Here is a 24,646-nt window from a genome sequence, read left to right on the forward strand (position 1 = left end):
ATCAAAATATCATTGAAACGAGGATAAAATTGTTGCATCATAAAAGTGAGGTAACTTTGACCACAGGGTAGGATAAAGCTGTGTCATCTTCTCATTAGATGCACTGTTGCTAAATGCTTCTCTGGAAAACACATTTTCTGCAGGCCTTAAATTCTGGTGAGGAGTTCTGTATCTTTGTGCTCTAGTCAGGCTTGGTTGTGTACCACATCAGAAGCACAGCTGGACCTTCAATGTTTGATACTGCTATAAAAACACATTGCTCTGATGCCAAATGAGAAGTTTAGCTGTTCTTATCCCATCCCATCAGGAAAGTGTGCTGTTTGTTGTCTGTAATCTGCTAAGGTACGGTCATATTACACAAAATGCTTCCCCTTTTGTTATTCTGAAGTTTAAGCTTGTTAGAGATGGGAAGAGAACTGGACATCTAGCACTTAGGTCTTTTTTTTCCCCACATAAAATAATGACTCTTAGAAAAAGAATTAAGGTGACAATACAAGACAATGATGAACATTCATGGCATCTGTTATAAAAACATTACACTAATCATTAGCAGAGTACAGCAAGTGCAAAAGTTATAGAATTGCTTCAAAGCTTTTTGTAACAGTGCTCAATAAAGGACACAGGTAAAGCATTCCAGATGACAGAGTCAAGAGCATCTTAGAAATGCTTGTTGTCAGTTCTAGTTACATTTGCCTCCAACTGTAGTTACACAAATCAGCAAAGCTGGAACCACCTTATGATTCCCAGCAAATCTCTCCTACATGAGTTTAATATTTCTGTAGGGAAATCTGCTCTACTTGGAATATGCTGTAATTCCTAACTTTCTAAAGGTGGCAAAGACTTTACATCTATCTACAGCCAGACTTTTTTTTTCTATGATAGATAATTTTTTCACTTGTTTCACAGCTGTTCCAGTGTAAGCTGTGAAGTAGAGAAAAGAGGAGTGTGGAACTGAGAGCTACCAAAGCACAGAATGGTTGGGTTGCAAACATTTCTGTCCTGGCAGGGCAGAGATGATGATAAGCCACTAGAATGGCCTTGGTTCATCCAAATACGGTTTTCTTCTTGCTCTCCTACCCCTTTAACAAATTAATTCAGAAGACTACCATATTTGAGGCCCTTTTCAAAATACACCTTCCTACTTCAAAAATCTCTGAATTCTTATCTACCCAACAAAAGGAGAAAGACTGAAATAGAAGGACTATAGTATTACAGAGACCCTGGCTGCTCTGGAGATTGCTTCATGGCTATTTCACTCCTCTGTTCATCTAGCTTTAGAGAAAAATGTAGGATTTCACAAAAAGAGGTGTCAACCAGAGATGCTAGAAAAGCCAAAACAGGTAGGAAAACATAAGTGTTATCTCCTAGCAACCTCCTCTCCTAGTTAAAAGCAGACAACCATTGTGCTTCTGATGCTTAAAGCATTTTGATTATACTCCATCATACCACTGATTAGTGGATTCAAATTTCTTATTTGCTGTCACTTCTTTTCTCAAAAGAATTTTTAAAGGAATGTACTTTTTAGTAATTGGTACCTAAGTTCACCTTAGCAGTTTCAATTTCTCTTTGCAACTTCCTTCTGCACGCTCTGTGGTTGATTTGAAGTCTTCTCATTCCGTGGGAGAGCTGATACATAACACACGTGCCAAATAAAAACACACTTAAAAACTCCAGCCAACCACTTCCTGTCATGCTTAAAAAGCAGGAACTCTTCGTGCAGTCTGTTCTTATTTTAGGAAATGTTGCTTTGAAGTAAAATCTCCATACACAGTGTATGCTAAATGATAATCCTTAGTCTTTAGCCGGAATCAAACAAATACTGATGAAACTGTATCTGCTATTCCTATAAATGAAACAAACAAAAAAACGTAATGAATACTAGAAACAGAGACGTGTCACCAAATAAGTTATCAGAACTCATATTCATATTATGTCCCCTCCCTTCCATGCACTAAGTATTGGCATAGGGTGGCAGCAGAAAAAACACCAAAATAAACAGCTGCAATTCTTATTTCTTCACTGCCTGACATTGTTTGTAGTTGAAACCTATTCTTCTTCTTCCTCTGCGTTCATGTTCAAAACTCAAGGTCTTGAGGATTCAGCACAGAATCCCTGCATGGCAGATTTACCTGTCTTAGCTCTAGATTCAGAAACTTGGCAGAAAACAAGTATTTAACAATATAAAAGCCACTCAAGTGTCAAGAAATGCAAACAGCAGAAGAGGGAGGAGACGGAGCTCGCAATAAAAGGACGTACCTCCGTACCTTGCACAAAAAGTCACAGACATGGTGCACAATTCTGAAGCACGTCCAGATCCACTTTCCATATCTGTTTGCTGAACTTACATATGTGCATCCACCTGACCAGATCCACAGTTGTTTTACTTACGCTGCGTATAGCAACATTATTAGCTTAGGCTGATGATACACAACTGTGCACCTGCCAACGCCATCACCTCTCCATGGTAAGGTACTGTCATACTTCAATTATTATTATGTATCTTCACATTTGTGTGATGTTTTTCAATCAACCACGTGGCTAGGTTGAACCAATGACTGCTGTTCTTCAATCTGAACTCATCTAACCTCATTCAAAACGTAGCAATGATTTGTATTTCCTCTGTGAGGATCCCACTGTATCACTTTACTTACATGGAACAACACATGGCCTTTATCACTCGCATTGTTTTTCAGACTTACCACAGACATTGCTGCCTATCTTAACACGAACGTAGCCATCTATTCCCCATGTGCGGCCCCAAGAGTTCTGTACAATCCAGTAAGGGATGCTACCTGGAAAATACATTTTCAGCAGCTGGAGACAATGTGATCATTAAGAGGTATAAAAATGCTAACATTCTATACAGTTAATTAGCATTTTAATATCTCATAGGATGCTGACTGGATGACATTATACAGAGAAGCCTCCTATTGTTCATAGAGAGGACTAACACTTCAGTGTAAGACTGGATATACCCTATGTTAGGGTAAGGACATAGATACCCATGTTCTTGTCTTTACAGGGACATCAAGTCTCACTAAACCAAAGGAACACGGAAAAGAAGAATTTCCTGGAATGAGACTGCACTTCCAGAATTGAGCTGACACCAGCTCAGTTCTCAAATTGTGGATTTTAATATCCTGCCTCACAGGAGGCAAGCTGCAAGGATGAGAAAACAAAACTTAGAAGTTCAGTTGATGTAAACATACCTGTTCTGTCAAAACCAGTGATAAGTACAGCATGATTTGCTTTTCCACTGGAGCAGTGATACTGTATGATCCCACCAAGATAATCCTGCCAGCTAACTGCATCTACTGTTACTGCCAAAGGTCCCCAGTCAACAAGTACTCTCATCATCTCCTCTTCCTGACCACTGTGGAAGCAGTGAGTGATAACACAGAGTTTAAAGTTGGCATAGTAAAGCAATTTGAGAGGCAGTAATCTACTGAAGTACAATTTAATAATCAAATAATTAAGCTTTTTCTTATGAGTTTTACACATCACATAACATACATCAGTACATACACATTTTATTCACTACAACAAGAGGCACACAAACTATGGATCAGGTGCCAGTCCAAAGATACAACGCTGTTAAAAAGCCTTGGTCAAGTGGGCAATACTAAGCACCATGTACATCTTATGCCCCACTCCTCTCAATTAGAAAACAATGTATATTGTTATTGCCCCTTCATTTTTCAAACATTCAGATGAAATTAACCTCATAACCTTTGGCTGACTCCAGTTAGTGAACAGTATAGTGAAAGTACAGCAAATAAAAAGAATCAACAGCAGTTACCTGAAATCATATGCAGCAAATCCTGTTATTGAAACTCCAAAATCCGAGTGAGCGAAATAGTGGCACAGTCCTGTCTGAGCTTTAAAAGTGTACTCTGAATCTCTCACAAGTTTGACTTTGGTCTGCAAAGAGATTAATGAATGAATGTGTTTGATTCAGTCCAGTCAAAACTGGACGCTCAAATCCAAAGAATGAGCCTTGCATAAATGGCCTCTTCTACAGTGGTACTGTACAGCTATTGCTTCAGTTGATTTCAATGGTCAAAGAGTATGATTCTCATCCCTTGTGGGTTGATTTATTGCATTCACAAGCAACATATATAGATTGTAAAATTCAAATCAAGTTCAGTACTGCTTGAATTAACAATGCTAGGTTAAATAAATAACCATATACACACAAACAAAAATCAGATGATCCGTAAAGCACATATTCCCTCTTCCCCATCACTTCTTCCCCTGTAAAAACAAAACGAAACAAGCAAACAAAAACAGTGCAAAAAAAAGGGTTCAAAATTTATAGAAAGTTTCAAACCTGATTCAGCCAGCTCAAAGCAGTTATTGTGGAACCACCACTGCAACCATAATTACTGTACGAGCAATCGATAACCTGCTGCACGCTGAGTTCTTCCAGATTATTTCCTTTAATTGCATAGGCAGACTCTATACCACCCACAACACTGAAAGCCCAGCAGCCTCCACACTGGAAGAAGATAGGAGGAAAAAAAAGTCAGCTTTGCTTTTTTAACACCATATGGAAAACTGGAAGTATAAAGAGTTTTCCAACGACCTTCATTTACCACATCACTTTTTATCTTCACTTTTATGGCATTACAAATATGGCACTGTTTTTCATCCCTACTGTGCTACTCTGTGAAAACTAAAAATGAATTAAAGGTGTCATATTTTAATGATTCCTTCATGACTCATTTTTGCTAACATTAAAACAGCCCTTTAAAACAGGCCTAGTGACACTTTCTAGTGCTAGATATGTATTTTCTTAATTACAGACTGAGACTCGGGCAGAAATTATTTTTAACCACGTTATTACGCTTTTGAAAAGGATGCACTTAAGGAGACAGCCTGTGGTTTTCTGTTGTCTGAAGAATTTTATATAAATATATTAGATTACAACTTAAGCAGCAGTAAACCAAAATTAAATGGGAGAGAAAAAAAATCTTAATTGATATCACAGTTAGTTTTCTCAACTTTTTAAACCGTGGTGATTTAAACAGAGAGCACAGAGCTTATTCCTAGGTTACACTGCACAAAGGAAAGGTACTGGGAGTTCAAAAGCTGAGTGCTTCTTATCCTGTTAAGTGTACCAGATGATTATAGCCTATCTGGGATGTAACCAGTTGGGCTCTATTTTCCTGCCATGAAAGCACCTCCATGGAGGAGTTTGGTGGTAAAGGCATGGGTCTTGACTAGCCATGGGCACTCCAACAGATCTGTAACCAGGAGTACAGAGGACAAGAGGTCAAGTACTGAACACGCTTCAGTCTCCAGAAAAAATAAAAATTAAAAAAATAAATCACAAAGCACTCATGGTGCAAAATATCTGCAGACTTTACCCCCAAAATGTATTATACACAATTAACCACTGTACAATTAACAACTTTTACCTGCGATGCTTTATACCTAAGCCCACTCTTCATAGAAGGCTGTTATCAGTACACAGAGCTCAGAGTCTTGAGGCAGCGCTGATCCTTCCCTGTCCTTCACTGTGCTCTATGATGCACCTCCCAGAACTGTCTCTAACCTGTGCTTGAGAATCAGCAAAAGGAAATCACTGCCACTTACTGTCTGCTGATTTCTCACTTCTGCAATGACTTTCTTGTCCCTCCAGTCAAACTTCTTTGGCAAAGGTTTTTCCTTTCCCTTTGGCACTTTTATGTATCTGGGGAGTTTGTGAGGTATACTTCTTAAGTAAATAGCTGAACATGGAACACAAACATTTATAAATCTGCTTAAACAAATGACAAAAACAAATAAACAACACAAACCCAACCCGTTTTACTAGAAACCATATTGGTAACTTTGATCTGTAGTTACAATCATGAAATGGCACAGGATTCTCAAATCCATAGCGCAGTCGTCACAGTCCAGAACTAATTTAAATATTCTTACAGTCTCAGAAAGAACAGAAATATGCCGTGTGGGAAACATGAAGATAATTTTGTACCTTTGAACTCTTCAGGAAAGAGGTGAGAAAACTGATTTTTTCCATAGAAAGCAGATCCATTATCATTTGATGGTGAATTCAGTAATCTAATTCTTTTCACACTTTCCTGAATGAAAACAAAATTACTGTGGCTGTTATTAAGTTAGCAGCAGTGAAAAAAAAAACAGCAACTGTAAGAGCAGAAGGTTACCAACAGCAAACGTGACCATAGAATCAGAGAACCACTGAAGTTGGAAAAGACTTCTAAGATCACTGAGTCCACCCACCAAGCCAGCCCCACCATGCTCACTAACCATTCCTGTCAGTGCCACATCCACCAACACCTCCTGGGATGGTGACTCCCCCACCTCTCTTGGCAGCCTGTGCCATTGCCTCCCCACTCTTTATTAGAAGTAGTTTTTCCTCATATCCACCCTGAACCTCCCTCCCTGGCACAATTTACAGCCAGAACCCCCTTGGTAACTTGCTGAGCTCACATTCAGCTCAGACTCACCCTGAGCTCTTATCAAGCCAGTCTGAAAGTGATTAGACTAATTTTAGCTTCAGGAAACACACAAAGTGCACAGATGGTATAAAATCAATATAAGACCAACAAAATAAGCTGACAACAAGTGGTGCCAAAATCATCTGACGCCCCTTGTCGGGCAGCACAACACGGAGACGCGTGAAAACATTTCATCCTTAGATAAGATTTAACCTCGCTTCGATTTATGTCGCAGAACTAACACAGCGTGTACGCAGCACAAGGAATACCCAAGGGGGAGCCGGCCACTGCCGTCATGCTGCCCTCTGGCGGCGGGAGCGGGGAAGGAAGGAACCCGCAGGCATAGCGGCGAGCGGGGCAGCAGTGCAGCAAGGAGCGGGCAGCAGTGCAGCAGGGACTGGGCAGCAGCACAGCAGCGCAGCAGTGCAGCAGTGCAGCAGTGACCTACCCGCAGCGCCGCCGCTTCTTCCTCCCGTCCTCCTCCGTTCCACGGAGGACGCCCAATAGCGCCCGCGGGCACCGGGAACGCGGCGTGGGCCGCTCGCAGCAGGCAGCACGCCAACCCCAACACCAGCACCCCCATCATCACCGCGGGCCTCCCGGCCGCACCCCACACCCTGCCGGCTTCCTGCCCGCTCCGCCCCCGGCTGCCGAGTCATAGCGGGTGGGGTCTCAAGAGACACCCCCACGTCGGCACAGTTTGCGGCCGGCTGCTTGCAGGGAGAGGCGGGGTCGAGCTTCTCGTTTGCATGGCTGTGCAGGAGTAGGGCAGTGCAGCGTGCGGGCGCTGCAGCCGCTGGCGGCGAGGCAGGAAAGGGCGAGGGCTGCTGGTGGTGGTGGTGATGGCTGCAGAGTTTTAGGAGAGAGAGCGTAGTTGTTTCTTGGGATAGCAGAAACGCGGCTTGCAGCTCTTAGCATGTGAAGGGGCCAGTGAGGAGCAAGCAGGAGCGTGGCTGTATGGGCGTGATCCGTCGCTTCCCTCGCGTGCTGCTCCTGAGTCAACTCCGTCTCTGCTCTCTGCATCTTTTCCTCATTCAGGTGTGGGGAGCGCGTTCTGTCGTGTCTATTTCCTAGCTCTGAGGCAACGAGGTGCCCCGCTCCTGTTTCACGTACCCGAGTTTGCTCTCTTCTGGAAAATGTCTTTCAAACAAACAAACCAAGAAGTATCTTATTTTATGCTGGTAGCTCATGTTGGAGGAGGTGCCTGATGGCTCAGTCGGTGCTTGCCTGGTGTATCCCCCCGGTGTGGCTTTGCTATTAAAAAGCAATGGGAAACTTTCTCTGGAGTAAGATTGCGTTATCGGAATTACAATGTGCCAGAGGAAGTGAAAAACAAAACACACACACACAAAAAAAACAAAAAAACAGTACTTTATGATATACCAACAGCTCCTTCCAGTCTATCCTGCTGGTTAAGGAGCTCGTATTTGTGGCGTAGAACTGCTTTTGCTGTGAAACACATGAGGGCAGCAGAGGACTTTTGGAAAGGTAATATCAATCCGTGCGGTTCCTTAAAAAAAAAAAAAAAATAGAAATAAGCAATCCTAAAGGTATCCGAAACAGGCTCACGTTAAAATATAGATTTATAGCATATCGACAGGCAGGCAGCCCCTGCTCTGTTCTGAATTACTCTGGTATAAATCTAGTCCAGCTTCATAAAGATAAAAGAAAATATAGAGGTCACCCCAGGCAAATGATCTGTGTGATTTTATTTTATTTTATATTTTTTATTTTATATTTTTTATTTTATATTTTTTATTTTATATTTTTTATTTTATATTTTTTATTTTATATTTTTTATTTTATATTTTTTATTTTTTATTTTTTATTTTTTATTTTTTATTTTTTATTTTATTTTTATTTTTTTGACTTTGTAAGATTTTTTTTTTCCCCCAGGAATTCTATTGAATATTCTATTGGTAGATGCTTATTTTTTAATAGCATTTTATATCTTTGCTGCTCTTGCTATTTGCTAGAAATATTTAATGAGTATTTCTACCAAAGCATGCTAAAAGAAGCAGCAATAATGTATATGTTTTGGAATCCCTAAATTCGTTTAAAAACACTTGCTTTGAATGAGGTATTCCAGTATTAACAGAACCTGTTTCTCAGTAGGTGCAAAATTCCCATTTTTAAAGTGATCCATAGCTGACACTGGTATAGTAGAAGGATTTTCATAGTATGACAGAGTTAGACAGCATACTTACACTTACTAGACTACATTTATTTTTCTCTCCCCTCGCAGTGAATTTTCATGGGTTACTCTTGCTGCACTTTGGCCTATGTTTGTAATTACCATGGCAAACTGGGAAAAAGTACAATAAGTGACTTCTGAGATGAAGATTGGACTTCCAGGTTTGGGTAGTGCCACTGGTGGGTGCAGTTGTGAAATGTGGCAACCAAGTGGTAATTCACCTGTTGGGGTGATGTGTCCCCTGCACTTTATCTACATGGACTTTGGCCTTCCATGTCAGTAGAGGATGTTTAAAGAATGAATGTTTAAAAGGCAAATGAATCCCTTTGTATTGTGCAGTCCTCAGCCTGCTAAAGGAGAAATAATCTAAATCCTGCAGCAGGGGGAGCTGAGCGCCTTGTCTTCAAAAGGCTTGTAGGGAAATACAGCTTCAGAAGAAGCCTAAGGCTTCTACTCATTTAAAGGCTTGCAGTGGTTTTGCTGTCTAAATACAGTTGCGGTGGTAACAATTATTATGTTTAATTAAAAAAATGAAAATTGTAATTTTGGGGTGAAATCTGGTCCTGTTTAAGCCAATATGAAGGTGAATAAGCAGCACTGCTGCAGCTAGCATTCTGAAGCCCTCTTTTATCAGCCTTGCTGATCAGGTTGCTGTGAGCAACCTGGTCCAGAGGGAGGTGTCCCTGCCTGTAGCAGGGGGTTGGAATGAGGGATCTGAAAGAGCTTTCAACACAAACCATCCTGTGATTCTATCTTCCTTTGCAAACAGTGAAATAACTGTAGGACCTCCTTCTCAAGCATGGCTCTGTATTTCACTTGAGTGTCCTAAATTCTAGTGAGTCTCCAACTTTTTTCTCTTATTCCTCTTCTCTCTTCAGTCTTTTCAGTGGAGTGAAATATCAATGCAGAAGGCTGGCTGCTTAATTATAGGATGAAGTGCTCCGGTTAGTGCTATTTTGCAGAATATCCTTTGGTAAATTTCTCTAAATCCTCCAGTTAATTTGCCGATGTATCCTTCCTGAATACATCAGCATCTTTGTCTAGTGAGAGGACAGGAGGACTTGCCAAATTCAAGTAGAAGGAGAAAGAGGTGCAGCTTAGAAATGTGTTTATCCTACATAGATTTTTCACTCATTACTTTGGATTATTTCCTATTCAGTTGTAAGAACTGAATTTGCTACTTAGGAAGAAGTGCAGTGGGAATGTGCCATATAAGGAGGACTTAGGAGTTGTTATACTGATGAAAAATCTGGAGCCAAAGTAAAGGACAAAATGGTTCAAGGCTTCAGATAATTTTCACTCCACTGACATTGATGTAATCATCCTCTGAATCAGAATTTGAGCATGTTTGGGAGCTAAGATGTTGTAAGGAAAAGAACTATGTGCACATAAGTTGTCAGGCAGCCAAGTCCATCCTGGGCTTGTAATTATACTTTTTTTTTTTTCCCCACTTAAATTATTATTTTTTTTCAAATAAATATTGATTGTTTTATTAAGCTGCTCCTTTGTATACAAAAATATAGTTCCACAGTTATTGTTTGGTGCTGGTGGTGACTGAAGGTAGGGTAAACCAGGAAGAGTTCCTTTGAAGTGAATGTGGAATTGTCCTGATGTAAAATGAATGCTGTGTAGGTAGAGGTTCCCAGATGATTAAATTACATTGTTTTGAAAAATTTAGAGCATCTCAGGAATTGTTATATACAGAGAAAAAGAAAATTTCATCGATTCCTCAAGTATTTATTGTATTTCATTGTATTTTTATTGTATATTATATAATATGAAGCATAATGGCAGCTTACTTCACACTTTCTCCGTTAGCAAAACTTAATCCTGGTTCTAAAAGGATGCTTCCTGGTGCCTGAGGCTTGAAGTTGCCTTGTTTGGGTCCATAAGGATATGGCACTTCTGCTCTAATTTGCTCAGGAAGTAGAAACCTTGTAGGTTATCTTACAAAGCAGTTATGATTAATTTAGCATTTATTGTTCTATATATTATAGATTATCATGTGTAGCTGACCAGAGGAAACTAGAAAATCTCTTGAAAATCCTGACTGTGGCAGGTGTTACCCTCTTAAGAGCAAAACTTTCTCGTAGCTCAGCTTTTCCTTGGGACATGAAGAATTTATGAAACGTGAAGCCCTTCTTTCTAGTAGGCAGGGCAGTCGTTGAAAAGGTCATCTTTTAAAACAGTTCGAAGTACATTCTGCATTACAAAAAGCATTTGACATTTCATTTTTGCCCTGCTTTTTCACGTGTAGCCATGCACATAGCACCTATGGTGCATTTGCTGCTCTAACTCACTAGTCAGAGTACAAGATCACAACTTGCTAGAATTTGAAGGAAAGTAGTTTCTGCTTAATTTTGGATTACATGTCAAATCCTTTACATCTACATTTAAGTTTCAGTTAAAATGAAGAATATCACTGTAATTTTTAACATCTTTTTTTAATAAATACCTTGAGGTAATTCTTAAAGGAATATATAGTCTGAAAAAATAAATATGCATTCAGGCTTTTCAAGACAGAACTTATACGAGTGCTAAGTTGCAGCTTCCTATGCTTTGTGCCCATTAGCTTTGTCAAAATGTTTGTTACCAGTGTGTCACTAGGCTAATGTTCTGCTGGTGAAATGTGTTGGGTTTTTTTTGTGCGTGGTTGTTGCTGGGGTGTGGAGGCGTGATATTTATGAACAAGTGTTAATGAAGTCAGTATATTCAGCAATCACTATATTCTCTGAGCTGTCTCATGAAGAATCCTGTTAGCAGTTTACAGCTCTGGAGCAGACGGTGCTCTTTGTTGGCAGGTCAGTAGGTAGAGAAAGGAGATGTGTGACCCATGTTTCCATTTAATTTGAACAGAGCTTCTCTTTGAAGTGGCTAAAGAAGTTGTATAGCCTTGCTACCAGGCTGAACTCAGATTACCAGAGGACATTATTAAGAAGAGTATGTTACGTTGGAGTCTGCAACTCGAGTGCCTTAGCTGTGAGCCATGGACTCCTTGTGTTGTAGGTGGAACACAAAGCAGTATACTTATCAATAAAGCCAAGTGTATGGGTGCACTTTTCCTTAAGGATGCACTATCTATCTTGTAGTTGTGGAATGAGGTGAGATTGTCCCCTTATAAGCATTAAAAATCCTTTCTTTATGGAGCCAAATGCATAGGGAGATTTTTTATTTTTATTTTCTTTTTTTTTTAATTTTTTAATTTTTTTTTCCTTCCCAGCCAAAATATAGCCACTATGGCAAGTCCCTGTTACATCTTCCAGCAGCCTGGACTGACTGAACTCTTGGCAGCCTCCTGCATCCCTACTTGAGCCTTCCTGTACTCAAGAGATACCAGGTGACACAGGCAAAAATGAAGACCTTCACTGTTTTATTGGGATGCTGAGACCAATGGTCCTTTTTATTGATATTAAGCTTTTCTTAGGACCTCGAAGTTGAGATTAAGGCTTAATGCCATCTTGCTTAAGAGCTAAGTTTGTAGTGTGCTACAATTTCTTCACTATTTAAAACAGCATCCCATGTAGTTTTGTTCACTTGTTTTTTCTGATCACCTTGGAAAGGGAAGGTTTGTTGTTGTTTTTTTTTTTAACCTCCGATGCAAATCAAAATATGAAGACAAAAAGATCAGCATGTGGTCTGCTGTAAATAGGTGTTTCTTAAGTGTGAATATAGTACCTAGTTAGAATAGAACTACTTGCACATGAAAGCTTGGTAAGTGATAAGCTGCAGACCCCTTTGGCTTGTCTGGTTAGCCTTCCTTAAATTCATTAAAAAACACTCTAGTGGATTTTAGTCTATGAACACTTCATTCTTAATAATCTTGCAGTTGCTGAATTACAACCTTTGGAGAATAGAAAGAGAAGCAAACAAGATGACAGAATCTAAAAATATCTCCTTACTTTCTATGTAAAGTATCCTTATAAATGCAGTTGGTTCACTGAAACATTGAACTCCAGGTTTTTGACGTAGTTTTCAGTAACTGTGTGGAAGAAATACGGAGTGGTTTTAATGCAGGCTTAGTAGTTGAATTCTGATTCAATAATCTGGTGATTATTCCTGGTGAATCTGGTAAGATAGAAATTTTGACTTCTCAACTTAGTTGTTGTCAGATCAATTTGATTCTTGTAACCATTCAACCAGCAAGGATGAAAATGTAGTAAGAGCAGTTGTATCACTAATAAAACACGGTACTAAGTTGACTGTTCAGCAGGCAGGATGTAGAAGGATAGAAAGCATAATAATAACTTCATTATGTTAAGAATTAATTTTTAGGAGAAAATCACATTTTTTTTATGGAGGATCATTTGAGTAGGACAGAGTAGGGACTGTGTTGAAAAAAAAAAAAATTGACTCTATAAAGGACTTCGGACTCAGAGTATCCAAGAAGAACAGTAAATAGAAGGTATTCAGGTAGAATAGTAAGTAGAAGATACTCAGTTGAATCAAATGCACAAGAGTGGTGTGTTTCTCCTTAGAATTCCAAGGTTTGATCTAATAGTTGATTTACATACTGTATTATCCCTTTAAACTCTGTTTATGGGCTGGCTTGGCCCAGTTCTGTGACTAGTGGGGTGGAGGCACTTACAGATCCATGCCTCCGAAAAGGGGAAATGGGGGGAAAAGGGTAGGGAGGTGAGCCCCGAAATAAAACAGCAGCAACGATGTGAGGAGAAACAAACTAATTTACTGAATAAGATATCGGAATGCAACACACTGTAATACGGTATAATGGAGTATAATTATAATAGCAGCTAATAAATATAATGAGTGTCTGAAAGCCAAAGCCTTACTGTAATGCTGAGGCGAGACGTGCGGTTGGAACAAGATGAGCCAGACAATCAAAAAGGAATTTCAGGTGACCTAACCAAAGCCTTTATTTGTTTCCCTTGAGTAGAAATGACAGCAGAACAGCAAACAGTCCTCTGGGGAGTGCAGTAGTTCTTCTCTTCTGGGACAAGTACCTGGACCTGGACCATTAACTCTTTAACTCCCAGTGCACTACATGATGTTATGATATGGAATACCAATAACCAAAAATCATAAAACCATGACAGTATGATGCATGTCCTACTCATGTAGCAGCAGGGATGAAAATGGTATTTTGCTCTTGCAGAGTACTGTACGTATTATGCAGGCACTCATTAAGTGTATTTGTGTTTTATTCTGCAATGAATGGCTTTCGTTCAAACATAATGTGCTATCAAGATAAAATTGTATATGTTATTTTCCAGTTCTTTTTCTTCACTTATAATCTACTGTACCATGTAAGCACTGCAGTTTTAAGGGAGGTTCAGATGGACAGCTGTGGAGATTTCCACAGGAGAGGTTAAACTGTTCTTGTGCCATTACAAGTTAGCTTTCCTAAAATCGGTATATAACTGGAGAGCTAAAGCAGGCAGGATCCTCATGTGTTATGTAATACCTTTCACGTTTGACTCGGGGTTTGTGTGCCAAATGGAACGCATCGTAAGGTCAGGAGTAAGTAAATGATGGAAGCACCTACTTTTTGAAGGATTTGTTATAGTCCAGCTGTTTAAGCAAGACTGATAATCAAATTGTTAACTCTTCCTGGCTGATTTGACTTATACCTTGATTATAGGAGTTCTACAGTAAAGAATAAACAATGATTGCACAAAAAATCAGCAGCTGTGAAGCCCTGGTTTGATCACTTTTAAGTTCACTACTTCCCTGAAGCAAGTATTTATTTTTTCAGAAATGTCTGTTTTCTTGGTTCACCAAGGAATGTTTTTCAAAAAAGCCAGCAAAGCCAAATCAAATTTTCCATTTTTTTGTTTCTGTGATCAGCAAGTGAGCTATGTGGTGGGGTTTCTAATATTGTATGAAGCTTAATATATCCGAATTCCTAAAATTGCCTTGTTTTTTCATATCCTAGGTCTGTGTTGTATCTATTTCCAGGAGAAAATATGATGTTCAGAACAGCAAGTCAGAGAAGAATTCAGCTTTTTCAAAGGCTTCCCTTTCAGAAGTAGGACTAAGTTTGAAAGAGCCTGATGTATCTACAAGTGTGTGCAGGCTAAGAACTGACAGAAGTTGCTGGATCCAGTTGCATTTCCTTGGTCTTATGAATAAGTATGCTAAGATTCATCTTAATTGTAGCTTCTTAACAAGTCATGTTCAAAGTGCTATGAATTGTGACTTCTTTCTGCTGCCTTTTGCCACAGAGTTCTGTGTAGGTTAGGACTCAGAATGCTCTCCTGTTTTAACAGCCTGGAGCGCCATGTCTCAGATGATTGCCTATTATTTGCCTGCTGTAGAGAGCCTGTTTTGCAGGGAGGCTGGACTCAGTGGTCTCTGGAGGTCCCTTCCAGCCCCTACAATTCTGTGATTCTGTTCCTTGTTTCCCTCCTTTTCTTTCTTGTTCTTCTGTTAGAAAACCTGTACGTGCAGCCTTATTACTATAAATCTGTACCTCACTCCATAAGGGCTACTGGCTGAGCCAGGCTGGCAGTACTGCATTGTCTGCAGAAATAAATGTTCTGCATTATCTTTTCAGTGCTGCAGTTCTCAAAATGGATTCTTTTTATTAAATCAGCACCTCTAAATGACTGCCTTAAAAACACTACTGTAATTTCATTAAATTTTCTTGCCTATTGGAAGTAGAAATACATATTGATATAGATAAGCAAGCTAATAGAAGTTGAAAGTAGCAAGAAAGCCATACCGATTATTAGTATTTAACTTCCTTGAAGTATGATTATCTGTAGGAAGGTGTTAGATAAAGCAGATACTGAAACACCTGACATTATATATAGGTACTTTTAGATGCAGTATATTCATTTATAAAAACACTTGTGTATGGTTGAATTTTCTCCTGGAATGTCCATTGTCTTACATAATTAGGCAAAATAGGAATTTGATGAAGTGACACTTTTCCTTTTAAGATGCATTACTGGAAGAGGAAGTAAGAACAGGGAGTCAGCACCATGTGGCCATTCTGCTGTCTTTGAACGGTTGATGTGTTCCAGAGATATTTCTGGTAAATGTCTTGGGATCATTCTGCAGGGTCTTCATAGAAGTTCAGTTCTGGTCACAAAGTTGTATTTGGATGCTGCAGTTTCAAGAAGACTGAAACATCTCAGTAAAATCTCCTTGGGACATGTGACAGATTTGTCATATGTCCTACCACAATGCTATTGTTTGACTCTCATTGTTTGTATGGACACAGAAAAAAGCAATGGAGAATTATGCATTTGGTTTTAGTACCAGACTTCTGATTGTTGCACTCCTGTCTAGTTATTCTATCTAGCTGGTATATCAGATATCAGACATTTTGATATTAAACTCTGTGGTTTGTATTTAATATCTAAAATAAAATTTCCAGTACAATATATATCATTGCAAAGTGAATGAAGCAAATTTGGTGTCTGCTTATATCCAAGTGTATGTGTATGTATATATATATATATATATATATATATATACATAATGTATACATACATACATACATGTGTATGTATATATATATATAGCTTCTTCCAACTCTTCCCCCTCCACACAGTAGCTTGATTTGACTTGGTGGCCAGAAGCTTATTAAGGAATATAGTATTTTTGAGCCAGAGGAGGAGTGAGAAATATTGCTTTCTGCACAAATGTCAAAGGGCAGAAAGAATGAAAAAGGGAAGTAAGTGATAGAATGTGAAAAATAAAATAAATTTTAAAAACCCCAACAAAATAAACAATAAGACAAACATAAACCCAACAAGTGCTACTTACTTTATATCCTGGCTGTGAGGTGACAGTACCAAGTCTGTACCAATCAAGTTGCTGTAATCTCATAATATTTGAGAGTTGGTCTGTAGCAGTCTTCCCACAGATGGCTACCAGCAAATTCCGGGATTTATGAGATGGTATGCAGTTACCTAGCCTTCTATCATGTCTATCTTGTCCACGGGTGAAAATCCGAGTTCTTCTCTGTGTGATTGAAAGGTTCTGTTGGCCTTTTGTGTTTCCATTTTGTGTGACAGTAGAGCAGTGAACAACTTTCTTGTTTTGCCATGAAGATGAGCGGCAATATGCTCAGGTGTGAGTAAGTGTTGTAGCCCAGGTGTTCACACAAACACCTTGTAGGAAGCCAAGTTTGATAACAAAGTATAAGAGTGCAGTTCGGAGACCTGAAACTTTGCAGAAGATAATTCTAGTGTTCCAGAGGATGAGCTGAATGCATGAAATCAGTGTGTCTCAGTAAAGGATGCCAACTATGGAAAAAGTACATCAGCCTAAATGCATGCAAGACACTCAGTCTTAGGAAAAGAGCTCATTCTTAAACCTAATTCCAGGTCAATGAACCTTAGTTCATGCAAACAATATCATTTTAACAAAAAGTTGGATTTATTGCCCTATGCTGTAAGAGCAAGGACATGAAAGTCTGGTTGAAGGAAGTGATTATTCTCTCCTATTTGGCATGTGTGAGTTGCTCCTGGAATACTGTTTAGTTCTGGCTCCCCAGTACAAGAAACACGTTGATATACAAGAATGACTCTGGAGAAAATAATGTCAGGGATACTAGAATGTGTTGTATGCAAGGAGCGGCTGAAAGTTGGATTTGTTTAGCCTGAGGATAAAACCATGGGAGGGTCTTATGCTGTCTGAAATTATCTGATGCTTAGTTTATCTGATGCTTATCTTGGTAAGACAAAACTCAACTCTTCTAGTAGGTGCACAGTGATAGGACAAGAAGCATCATATCCATGATAAAACAGGTTAAATCCAAATTAATACAAGGAAAAAGTTTCATATTGGGGATGGTTAGACAAAAGAGCTGATTATCCAGAGGATTTGTGCAATCTTCATCTTTGAAAATACTCAGAACTCAAGTAGAGAACCTCACCTGGTTGTTCCTGTTTTAAACCTTATGTTCTCCAGAGTAGTTCCAGTGTGTATTGCTCTTGGAATCAAATTTCATGATCTGCTAGGAATGGTATAAAAAGAAAAAGGGGAAGAAAAAGCACCTCCAGAAAGCCCAGTTGCTGTTTTGCAAGCGGTTAGCCTTAAGGGGTGTATGACATAGTTACCTGATTATGGATGCTCATTCCTCCTTCAGTTAAATGTATCTTTTATTTGTCAGATCAAGCTAAAATGAAAAAATGTTCAGTGTAGTCCCAGCCAACAGCTTCATTTCTCTCCAGATAGCTCTGAGACGTAAAATTACTTTTCAGCGTTATATTTATTCAGGGAGACTATTTATGTTGGAGAATTCCCTCAGACTTTCTCAGCTTCCACTAGAAAATAAATGTGTTCATTTGTTGTTGTGATACTACCTTTGAGATGGCAAACATATTTTTTTTATTTATGTACACATTTTATATATGTATATATAAACAATGTCTATGAATTAATTAAAACAGTACCTTTTTACTGTCTACTTTTATAACTCCTGGGTTGTGTGAGCATTTATTTCACATATAAAGTATGATCACTGTATTTCATGTATGTAGTCTTTAGTGTGAAGTGTTCTGGCACAAACAAAACATGATTTTCATGCTAGTGTGGCATTCAGACAGGAAGTTGTATCCTTCCCTGCAATAACAGAGAAAACAAACAGATTGTTTATACACCTGGGACTGAAATACTTTTAAAGCTCTTTGCCCTTGCTTCTGAGCTGTCGGAGTCTATATTATTTTGATTCATTTGCACATTATAAAGTAATCTTGTGTGGGTAGGTAACTGAGAATTTGTTGTTTCCCAGAATTTCAGTCTTTTCTGCAAACAAAATTGACAAAATGAGTTCTTTGTGTGGAATCATGCCCACGCCTACATTGGTTAATTTGGGAATTTAATTCATGGTATGTTTGCATGTAATTGGTAATGTAGAAAAGTATGATAGAATCATTCGGATTGGAAAAGAACGCTAAGATTATCTTGTCCAACTGTCATCCCATCACTGCTATGCCTACTAAATCATGACCTTAAGTTCCACATCTACAATTTTACTGAAAATCTCCAGGGATGGTGACCCACCACTTCCCTGGGCAGCACATTTAAATCTATTACCACTCTTTCTGAGAAGAAATCATTCCTACTATCTAATGTGAACCTTTCCTGGCTCAATTTAAGTTCATTACCTTCCATCATATTGCTGCTTACATGGGAGAATAGGCCAACCCCCACCTTGCCACAATCTCCCTTCAGGTAGTTGTAGGGAGCAATAAGGTCTCCCCTGAGCCTCCCCTTCTCTCAATTAAACAATTCCAGTTCCCTCAGCTGCTCCTCGTAAGACTTGTGCTCCAAATCCCTCACCAGCTTTTTTTTGCCCTTCTCTGAACACACTCCAGGACCTTGATGTCTTTCCTGTAGTGAGGGACCCAAAATGTAGTTTTAAAGGTGAATACTAAACACCTCCTCAGTGGGTGGGTTGATTGCCTCCCTAATCCTGCTCACTATACTGTATCTGATACAAGCCAGGATGCTGTTGGGCTTCTTGGTCACCTGGTCACACTGTTGACTCATATTTGGCTAGCTGTCTACTAACACCCCCAGGTTCTTCTCTCATATTTGTTTTTCTAGCCATGCTGGCCCAAACCTGCAGCAACGGGTAGGGTTTTTGGAATTGAAATGCTGGACCTGGCACTTGGTCTTGTTAAAGCTCATTCAATTGGCCTCAGCCCAGCTACTCAGCCTGCACAGATCCCTCTGTAGGGTCTTCCTACTGCCAGGCAGATCGACACTTCATCCTAACTTCATGTCATCTGCAAACTTACTGAGGGTGCACTCAATGCCCTCATCCAGGTCATCAGTACATTTATTAGAGAGGACAGGATGGTGAACTCCATTCAACATCATTCTCTGGGCCTGGCCATCCAGCTAGCTCAGCAAATGGCGTACCTGTCCAAACCATGGACAACATCCATGCTGTTGAACTAGAAGTTGTCCAAATACATATGCACTGGATAAGAATTTGTCTTTGCTTAGCTGCTGAGTTTCTCTGTGCTGTGTTTTTTCTCTCAGTGAATAGGATGTAATTCAAGAATAATTCATGCTATCCCTTTCCACATTGTTGTCTGCTAAGTTTAAAAAAAAAAAAAAAAAAAAAAAAAGCCAAGTGTATGAGAACCTTTGAGTCATGGCCTGAACCACTGATTGAGCACCTGAGGAAAGGACCCAGTTAGCCTGGGAGCACAGGTGAAGGCAATTTACCTGCGTGATCAGAAAGGGTGGAAGCTGGCTGCACCTCTCTTACTCTCTTAGACCTTATTTAAGGGCTGACTGCCGCTGGGAAAGATTTATTTCTGGAGATCCCTCCCTGGAGCTTTCTCCTGCAAACCTGGAATCTTCTGATACAGGTAAGCAATCTTCTTTCCTTCCTTTATAGCACTTTTCTATTGTGCTGATCCTCCTGTCATATTGATCTACCCAATTGCTATGTGTTTAATGACTTAATCCAAGCTGAAATTCAGTTTGTGGAAATTGGTTGCCAGCCTGATCGTGTCCTCTTCCACGGAGGTAGTTGAAGGACAATCAAAAGTTTCAGAATTGTCAGAATGTGACAGTGGATGCCCGTTCCTCTGTAACTGAGGCCTCCAGATGGGAGGTTGTAGTTAAGACCACCCTGCTGATTTAAGGGGTGGGTGAAAGATCTGACCCAGCTTCCTAAAACGGGGATGGCCCAAGCACAGACGGTGGCACCTATCTCAGCCAAAGTAGTAGTCTGTCTTTATGAGCACTGAAAGAAGATCCTAGGTCCAGTGATGTATCGTAGCGATGTACCAAAAGAAACATTGGTCACTCCACCAGAGAAGAGTCCCTTTCAAGATGGGAAATCAAGATAGGGAATATCCCATTCCTGAAGGTGCCTGGTACATGGATGGCAAGTGGGCTACTGCAGGCCTATCCAGTACCAAAAGCAAACCAGGGATACGCCATCAAGGCACTCACCAAGTTGATGGCTGCCTATGGGACACCTCAAGTCATCAAGAGCAACCAAGGGACTCATTTTACTGGTGTGATGGTACAACACTTACGTATGGCTATAAATAATATTTTGCTGAAAAATACAACGAAATCTTTTTTGCATTATATTTTTCTTCTGTTTTCAGCTACAGTCTTGCATGGAAAGCTTGTATCTCTTTTTAAGACTGCTAGAGTGGTGTGCTGATGGAAATTATATTCTTTCCACGATTGTGTAACAGAAAGGAAACATTTCAGATAGTCATGCTTAGGAGCTGGTTTGCATACTTGATTATTTTTGACCTTCTTTGATCACTAAGTAATAAAGGTACACAGGTGGCAATCTGAATGCAAATACATTACCTTGTGAATGCAGGCTAGGGCTGCGGCGCTGCGGGTTGGGAGTTCTCAAAATTCAGAATTATTAATGTGATGTATCCTGTCATTATGAAAATTGAAGAAGTAAGGGATTCTTCATTAGCACTTTCTGAGGGCTGTTGCTAATTTACTCAATGTGTTATTTTCTTGTCTTTTTTTTTTTTTTTTAATCTACAAGAGCAGTACAAGTCAATTACTTGCTTAGGAGCAAGTGAATAGAATGAGTACTTTGATTCAGGCTTTGAGAAAAGAGAAAACTTATTTTCTATTTTCCACTTTCCACATGGAAGGAGGATGCTATGCAAAGGTGCCTGCATGGTTCTGCATATTTTACAGATGATTATTGGTGTTATAATGCTCTGTAATTGATTCCTGCTTTTCCACTGCCCTAAGTTTTCTTAGCAATTATATAACCTTCTGTATAGTTGAGTTGGAATTCCATCTTCAGAAAAAACTCCCATTGTCATATTCATCTCTTTCTTTTTAAAGGTAAGCTGGTAAATTGCAACTGAACAGCATGCCACTTTTTCCAAAGAGCATTCTGTTCTGATATGCATTAATTTACCCATTTAAGATTGTTAGGCATCTTTGAAATGTCATAAAGTATTATGGGCTTTGGAGTCAAGAATGGGGTTTAAGTGCCAACCATGGGCATGAGTGGCAATTTTATAATCCACGTGCCTTGTCCAGTCCCTTAATATACTGATTTGAAGGGGCAGATAATTTCTAGTCATTCAGCTATTGGAAATAAGTTGAACTTTTAGGTTGCTATTACCATCAATATTATTTCAAGCACTTCTTCATTCTCTTGTAGTATCTCTGTGAATCTCTTTTGTTGTGCAATCTCTTTTATTTTCGTTGTGCATTTCAGTGACTTTTGAGAGTGAGATGCATTAGTGATACAAGTGGGTTTTTTTGTTTACAAATTTCTAAATGGTGAGACAAAAGCGTCTTGCTTTCCACAGTTACTTATTTTTTTCATCTTGTTGCTAAGTGGTGCATAGCCATCTCAGCCTTGGGAGTGATTTCTTTCTGTGGATGTTGTCAGCTATGAAATTCACTGCTGACCTATCTGCAGAGCTCTGCCTGAGAACAATTAAACGTCAGAACTGTGTTCATTCAAGGAACTTGACCTCTCAGGGGCTTGACCTTTGATTGACTTCCCAGTCTGCTTTGCACTCAGTGGAAATTTCTGTGATGGAGCATCATTAAGAATGCAATTTCCTTTCCCTCTTAAATATTAGCTATATCGGCAAGAGCCCTCTTACGAAGCTTACTCGTATATGGAGGGGAAAAAAAAAAAAGCCAAGGGCAAACCCAACAAAACAGTTTAAGAAGAAACACTGATATTGCTTGTTGCACTAGAGTATTCATTCTATATGCTGCAGTGATAAAATGACATGACCTCTGAAGTGAATCTGCTGGCGTATCTCCTACAACTAGTGACACTTTTAGCAGGAACTTCTATTTTTAAAGTCATTCCTAAGTGTTGACATTTACACCTATGTATGGGAACTGCTGAGTCACAGCCTGAACCTCTGATTGATCACCTGAGGTGAGCCATGAGTCAGCCAGAGGAGCACAGGTGAAGGCAATTCCTAGACCTATTTAAGAGCTGGCTACCAGAGGGGAAGGATCTCTTCTGGAGATCACCCCTCTTGGTGTCTTCTGGTGAGCTCAGCCGATGGGTAAGCTCTTTCACTTATTCTCTTTTGTGATCGTTGTTTACTTTGCCTAATTCTCTTGATTATATTGTGATTATAACATCTTGATATCTATTGATTATACAATTGTGATTATAACATCTTGATTATACACACCTATTACCTCCCAGTTTCACCACATCCATCTGCTTTAAATAGAACAGAAGATTAATAATCTTTCTGTGTTTTCAACAAACTTTTTTCTGGCCAGCGTTTTAGTACTTTTCAACTTTTTATGAAATGGAGTAATCAAGTAGGATAAGGCAGGTTTTCAAAATCATGGTATTTTCTTTCATCAGAATAGGTGTTTGTTTAAATTAGTCATTAATAATGTAGTTAAAGCACTGATTTGAATATTCTGTGTTTGATTTACTTTTCATTGTCTACATTTATCTAGGAGAGAGACTGACGAAAAAGTTGATAAAGCTGTTTATTATGAAGGAATTAAGGCTGCTATTACCTTGGATCTTCTGCTGTTCAGTGTCTGTCCTCCATTTTACTGGACCTGACCTTTCAAGGTCTGGAATAGAATGGTTTAATTAGTTAATTGATAACTCACGTAATGTGGGAGGACCCAAATGAATTTCAGATACTTCCGAAGTCCTTTGCTGCATCTCCATGAGCCATTCTGTGGTGACACTGTTATATCCTTCCTCTAAAGGTGCACGTACTTGCAATGCAATACTTGCAATATGAGTAGTTAGAGAAATAGAAAAAAACAGAACAAAAAAGTTTACATGGGATGGGAGAATGGCATCAACGCACATTTCTATAACCTATTCTTTGAACTTCCTTTTTGTTATGTGTATGAGCTGGGGAAGAAGTGCTACAGCATGAAGAAGCTTGATGTGTGCATTCTGCAGTGTGCTCTGACTGGCCACTAATTCTCCTCTGTCCATTCCCCCAGCCTTCTGTCATTGATGTTAGGGTAAAGCAAAGTGCCTTGTTTGCCAAAATGTTTTTTTTTTTTGTTTGTTTGTTTGTTTGTTTTTTTTAGGATTAAAATTTCTGCTTAGGTGCAAAATGGTATGACTTTGCAGGTTTGCCCATTTTCTTTCTCACTTGCACTTTTTGCATCGTTCTCTTTGCTTGAGTAAATAGAAAGTACAGCAATGCACTCCACCTTCTTACTCCTGATAACTGACACAGAGCAAAAATTTGCAAATTATTTCCCTTCCCTTTCCTCTACTTCCATACACACTTAATAGCCAATGCTTTGGCTTTTGTAAATTTTGGAACATTTGACTTTTTTCCATGGGAATTAAAGGTTCATTATATTTCCCATGAGAAATTCCATGAGACGCTGCAAAGTGGGAAGGTTTTCATACGACTACAATCATATCTTTTCCACAGCTGACTAGCCCAGAAGTCTAGAATTTTTGTCTCTTAAGTAGTTGCCAGCTGAAGAGGAAAATAAACTTTTGTTTCACAGTAGCTTTTCAGACTTTAATTGTATTTCAGAAACACATTAATTGGAATTCTTCTGTGAGAGTCTTAAGCTTAGTATATGTAGATGGAAATTGTGAAAGGGTTTTTTTTTTTTTGTTACTTTCTCCTTTTCCCTGCTTTGAAATTTTACATCAAGGTCAGGTTAGAAGGCTATATGTGGATAGCAGTAAGTTGCTGGAATTCCTTGTAAATTTAAAACAGAGCCCCCAGTTAAGTGCTGTTAAGTGCTGTTTGCAGACAGCAGTACTAATATCATTTTCCAAAAACTTCTGATAAACAGAATGTACCATTCCAATGCTTCAGACCAAAGAAGGAGAAAGAACAGAAATTTGCTGGAAATAGAAAACTCCTTGGCAGAGAACTGTACAAACAGTGGTGCATTGTAAGTCAACATCTTTCAGATGTTGACGGTTCCTCTTCCATCCTTGGTGTACAGAGAGACCAACTGATACTAACTGCAGATAATTTGTGTAGGGTTTTTATAGTTATAGGTCAATCTCTTTCTTTCTTGCATATTCTTGCTGTTTATTGTCTCAATTTTAAGTTACGTTGAT

At 39.2% G+C, this 24,646-nt stretch overlaps 1 protein-coding gene and 1 long non-coding RNA gene across 7 annotated transcripts in view; one reads left to right on the forward strand and one right to left on the reverse strand.

Annotated features, from left to right (window-relative positions):
• Positions 1 to 97: 97 nt before the first annotated feature.
• CTSO (cathepsin O) lies at positions 98 to 7,090 on the reverse strand. Its single transcript, XM_048942942.1, has 8 exons — positions 6,913 to 7,090; positions 5,981 to 6,086; positions 5,599 to 5,732; positions 4,331 to 4,498; positions 3,800 to 3,921; positions 3,210 to 3,373; positions 2,700 to 2,792; positions 98 to 1,843 (listed from the first exon to the last, which is right to left on the reverse strand). Exons 1-8 carry the CDS (start codon positions 7,048 to 7,050, stop codon positions 1,809 to 1,811), a joined length of 960 nt encoding a protein of 319 aa, XP_048798899.1. The 5' UTR covers positions 7,051 to 7,090; the 3' UTR covers positions 98 to 1,808.
• A 12,805-nt stretch (positions 7,091 to 19,895) lies between these two features.
• Positions 19,896 to 24,646, forward strand: part of LOC125692435 (uncharacterized) — a 44,171-nt gene continuing 39,420 nt past the window's right edge. For all 6 annotated transcript variants that reach the window (XR_007376652.1, XR_007376653.1, XR_007376651.1 and 3 more), the window contains exon 1: positions 19,896 to 19,958. This is a non-coding gene — a long non-coding RNA (uncharacterized LOC125692435). The remainder of the gene's footprint in view (positions 19,959 to 24,646) is intronic.

The sequence above is a fragment of the Lagopus muta genome, chromosome 4, assembly GCF_023343835.1.
Source record: "Lagopus muta isolate bLagMut1 chromosome 4, bLagMut1 primary, whole genome shotgun sequence".
NCBI classification, from domain to species: Eukaryota; Metazoa; Chordata; class Aves; order Galliformes; family Phasianidae; genus Lagopus; species Lagopus muta.

Coding starts and splice junctions, on each gene's coding strand:
- CTSO (XM_048942942.1), bottom strand. CDS start 7,050: ATGATGGGGGTGCTGGTGTTGGGGTTGGCGTGCTGCCTGCTGCGAGCG. Junction 6,087..6,912: donor AAGAAGCGGCGGCGCTGCGG/GTAGGTCACTGC, acceptor GTTTTCATTCAG/GAAAGTGTGAAAAGAATTAG. Junction 2,793..3,209: donor CACTGGTTTTGACAGAACAG/GTATGTTTACAT, acceptor TGTATTTTCCAG/GTAGCATCCCTTACTGGATT.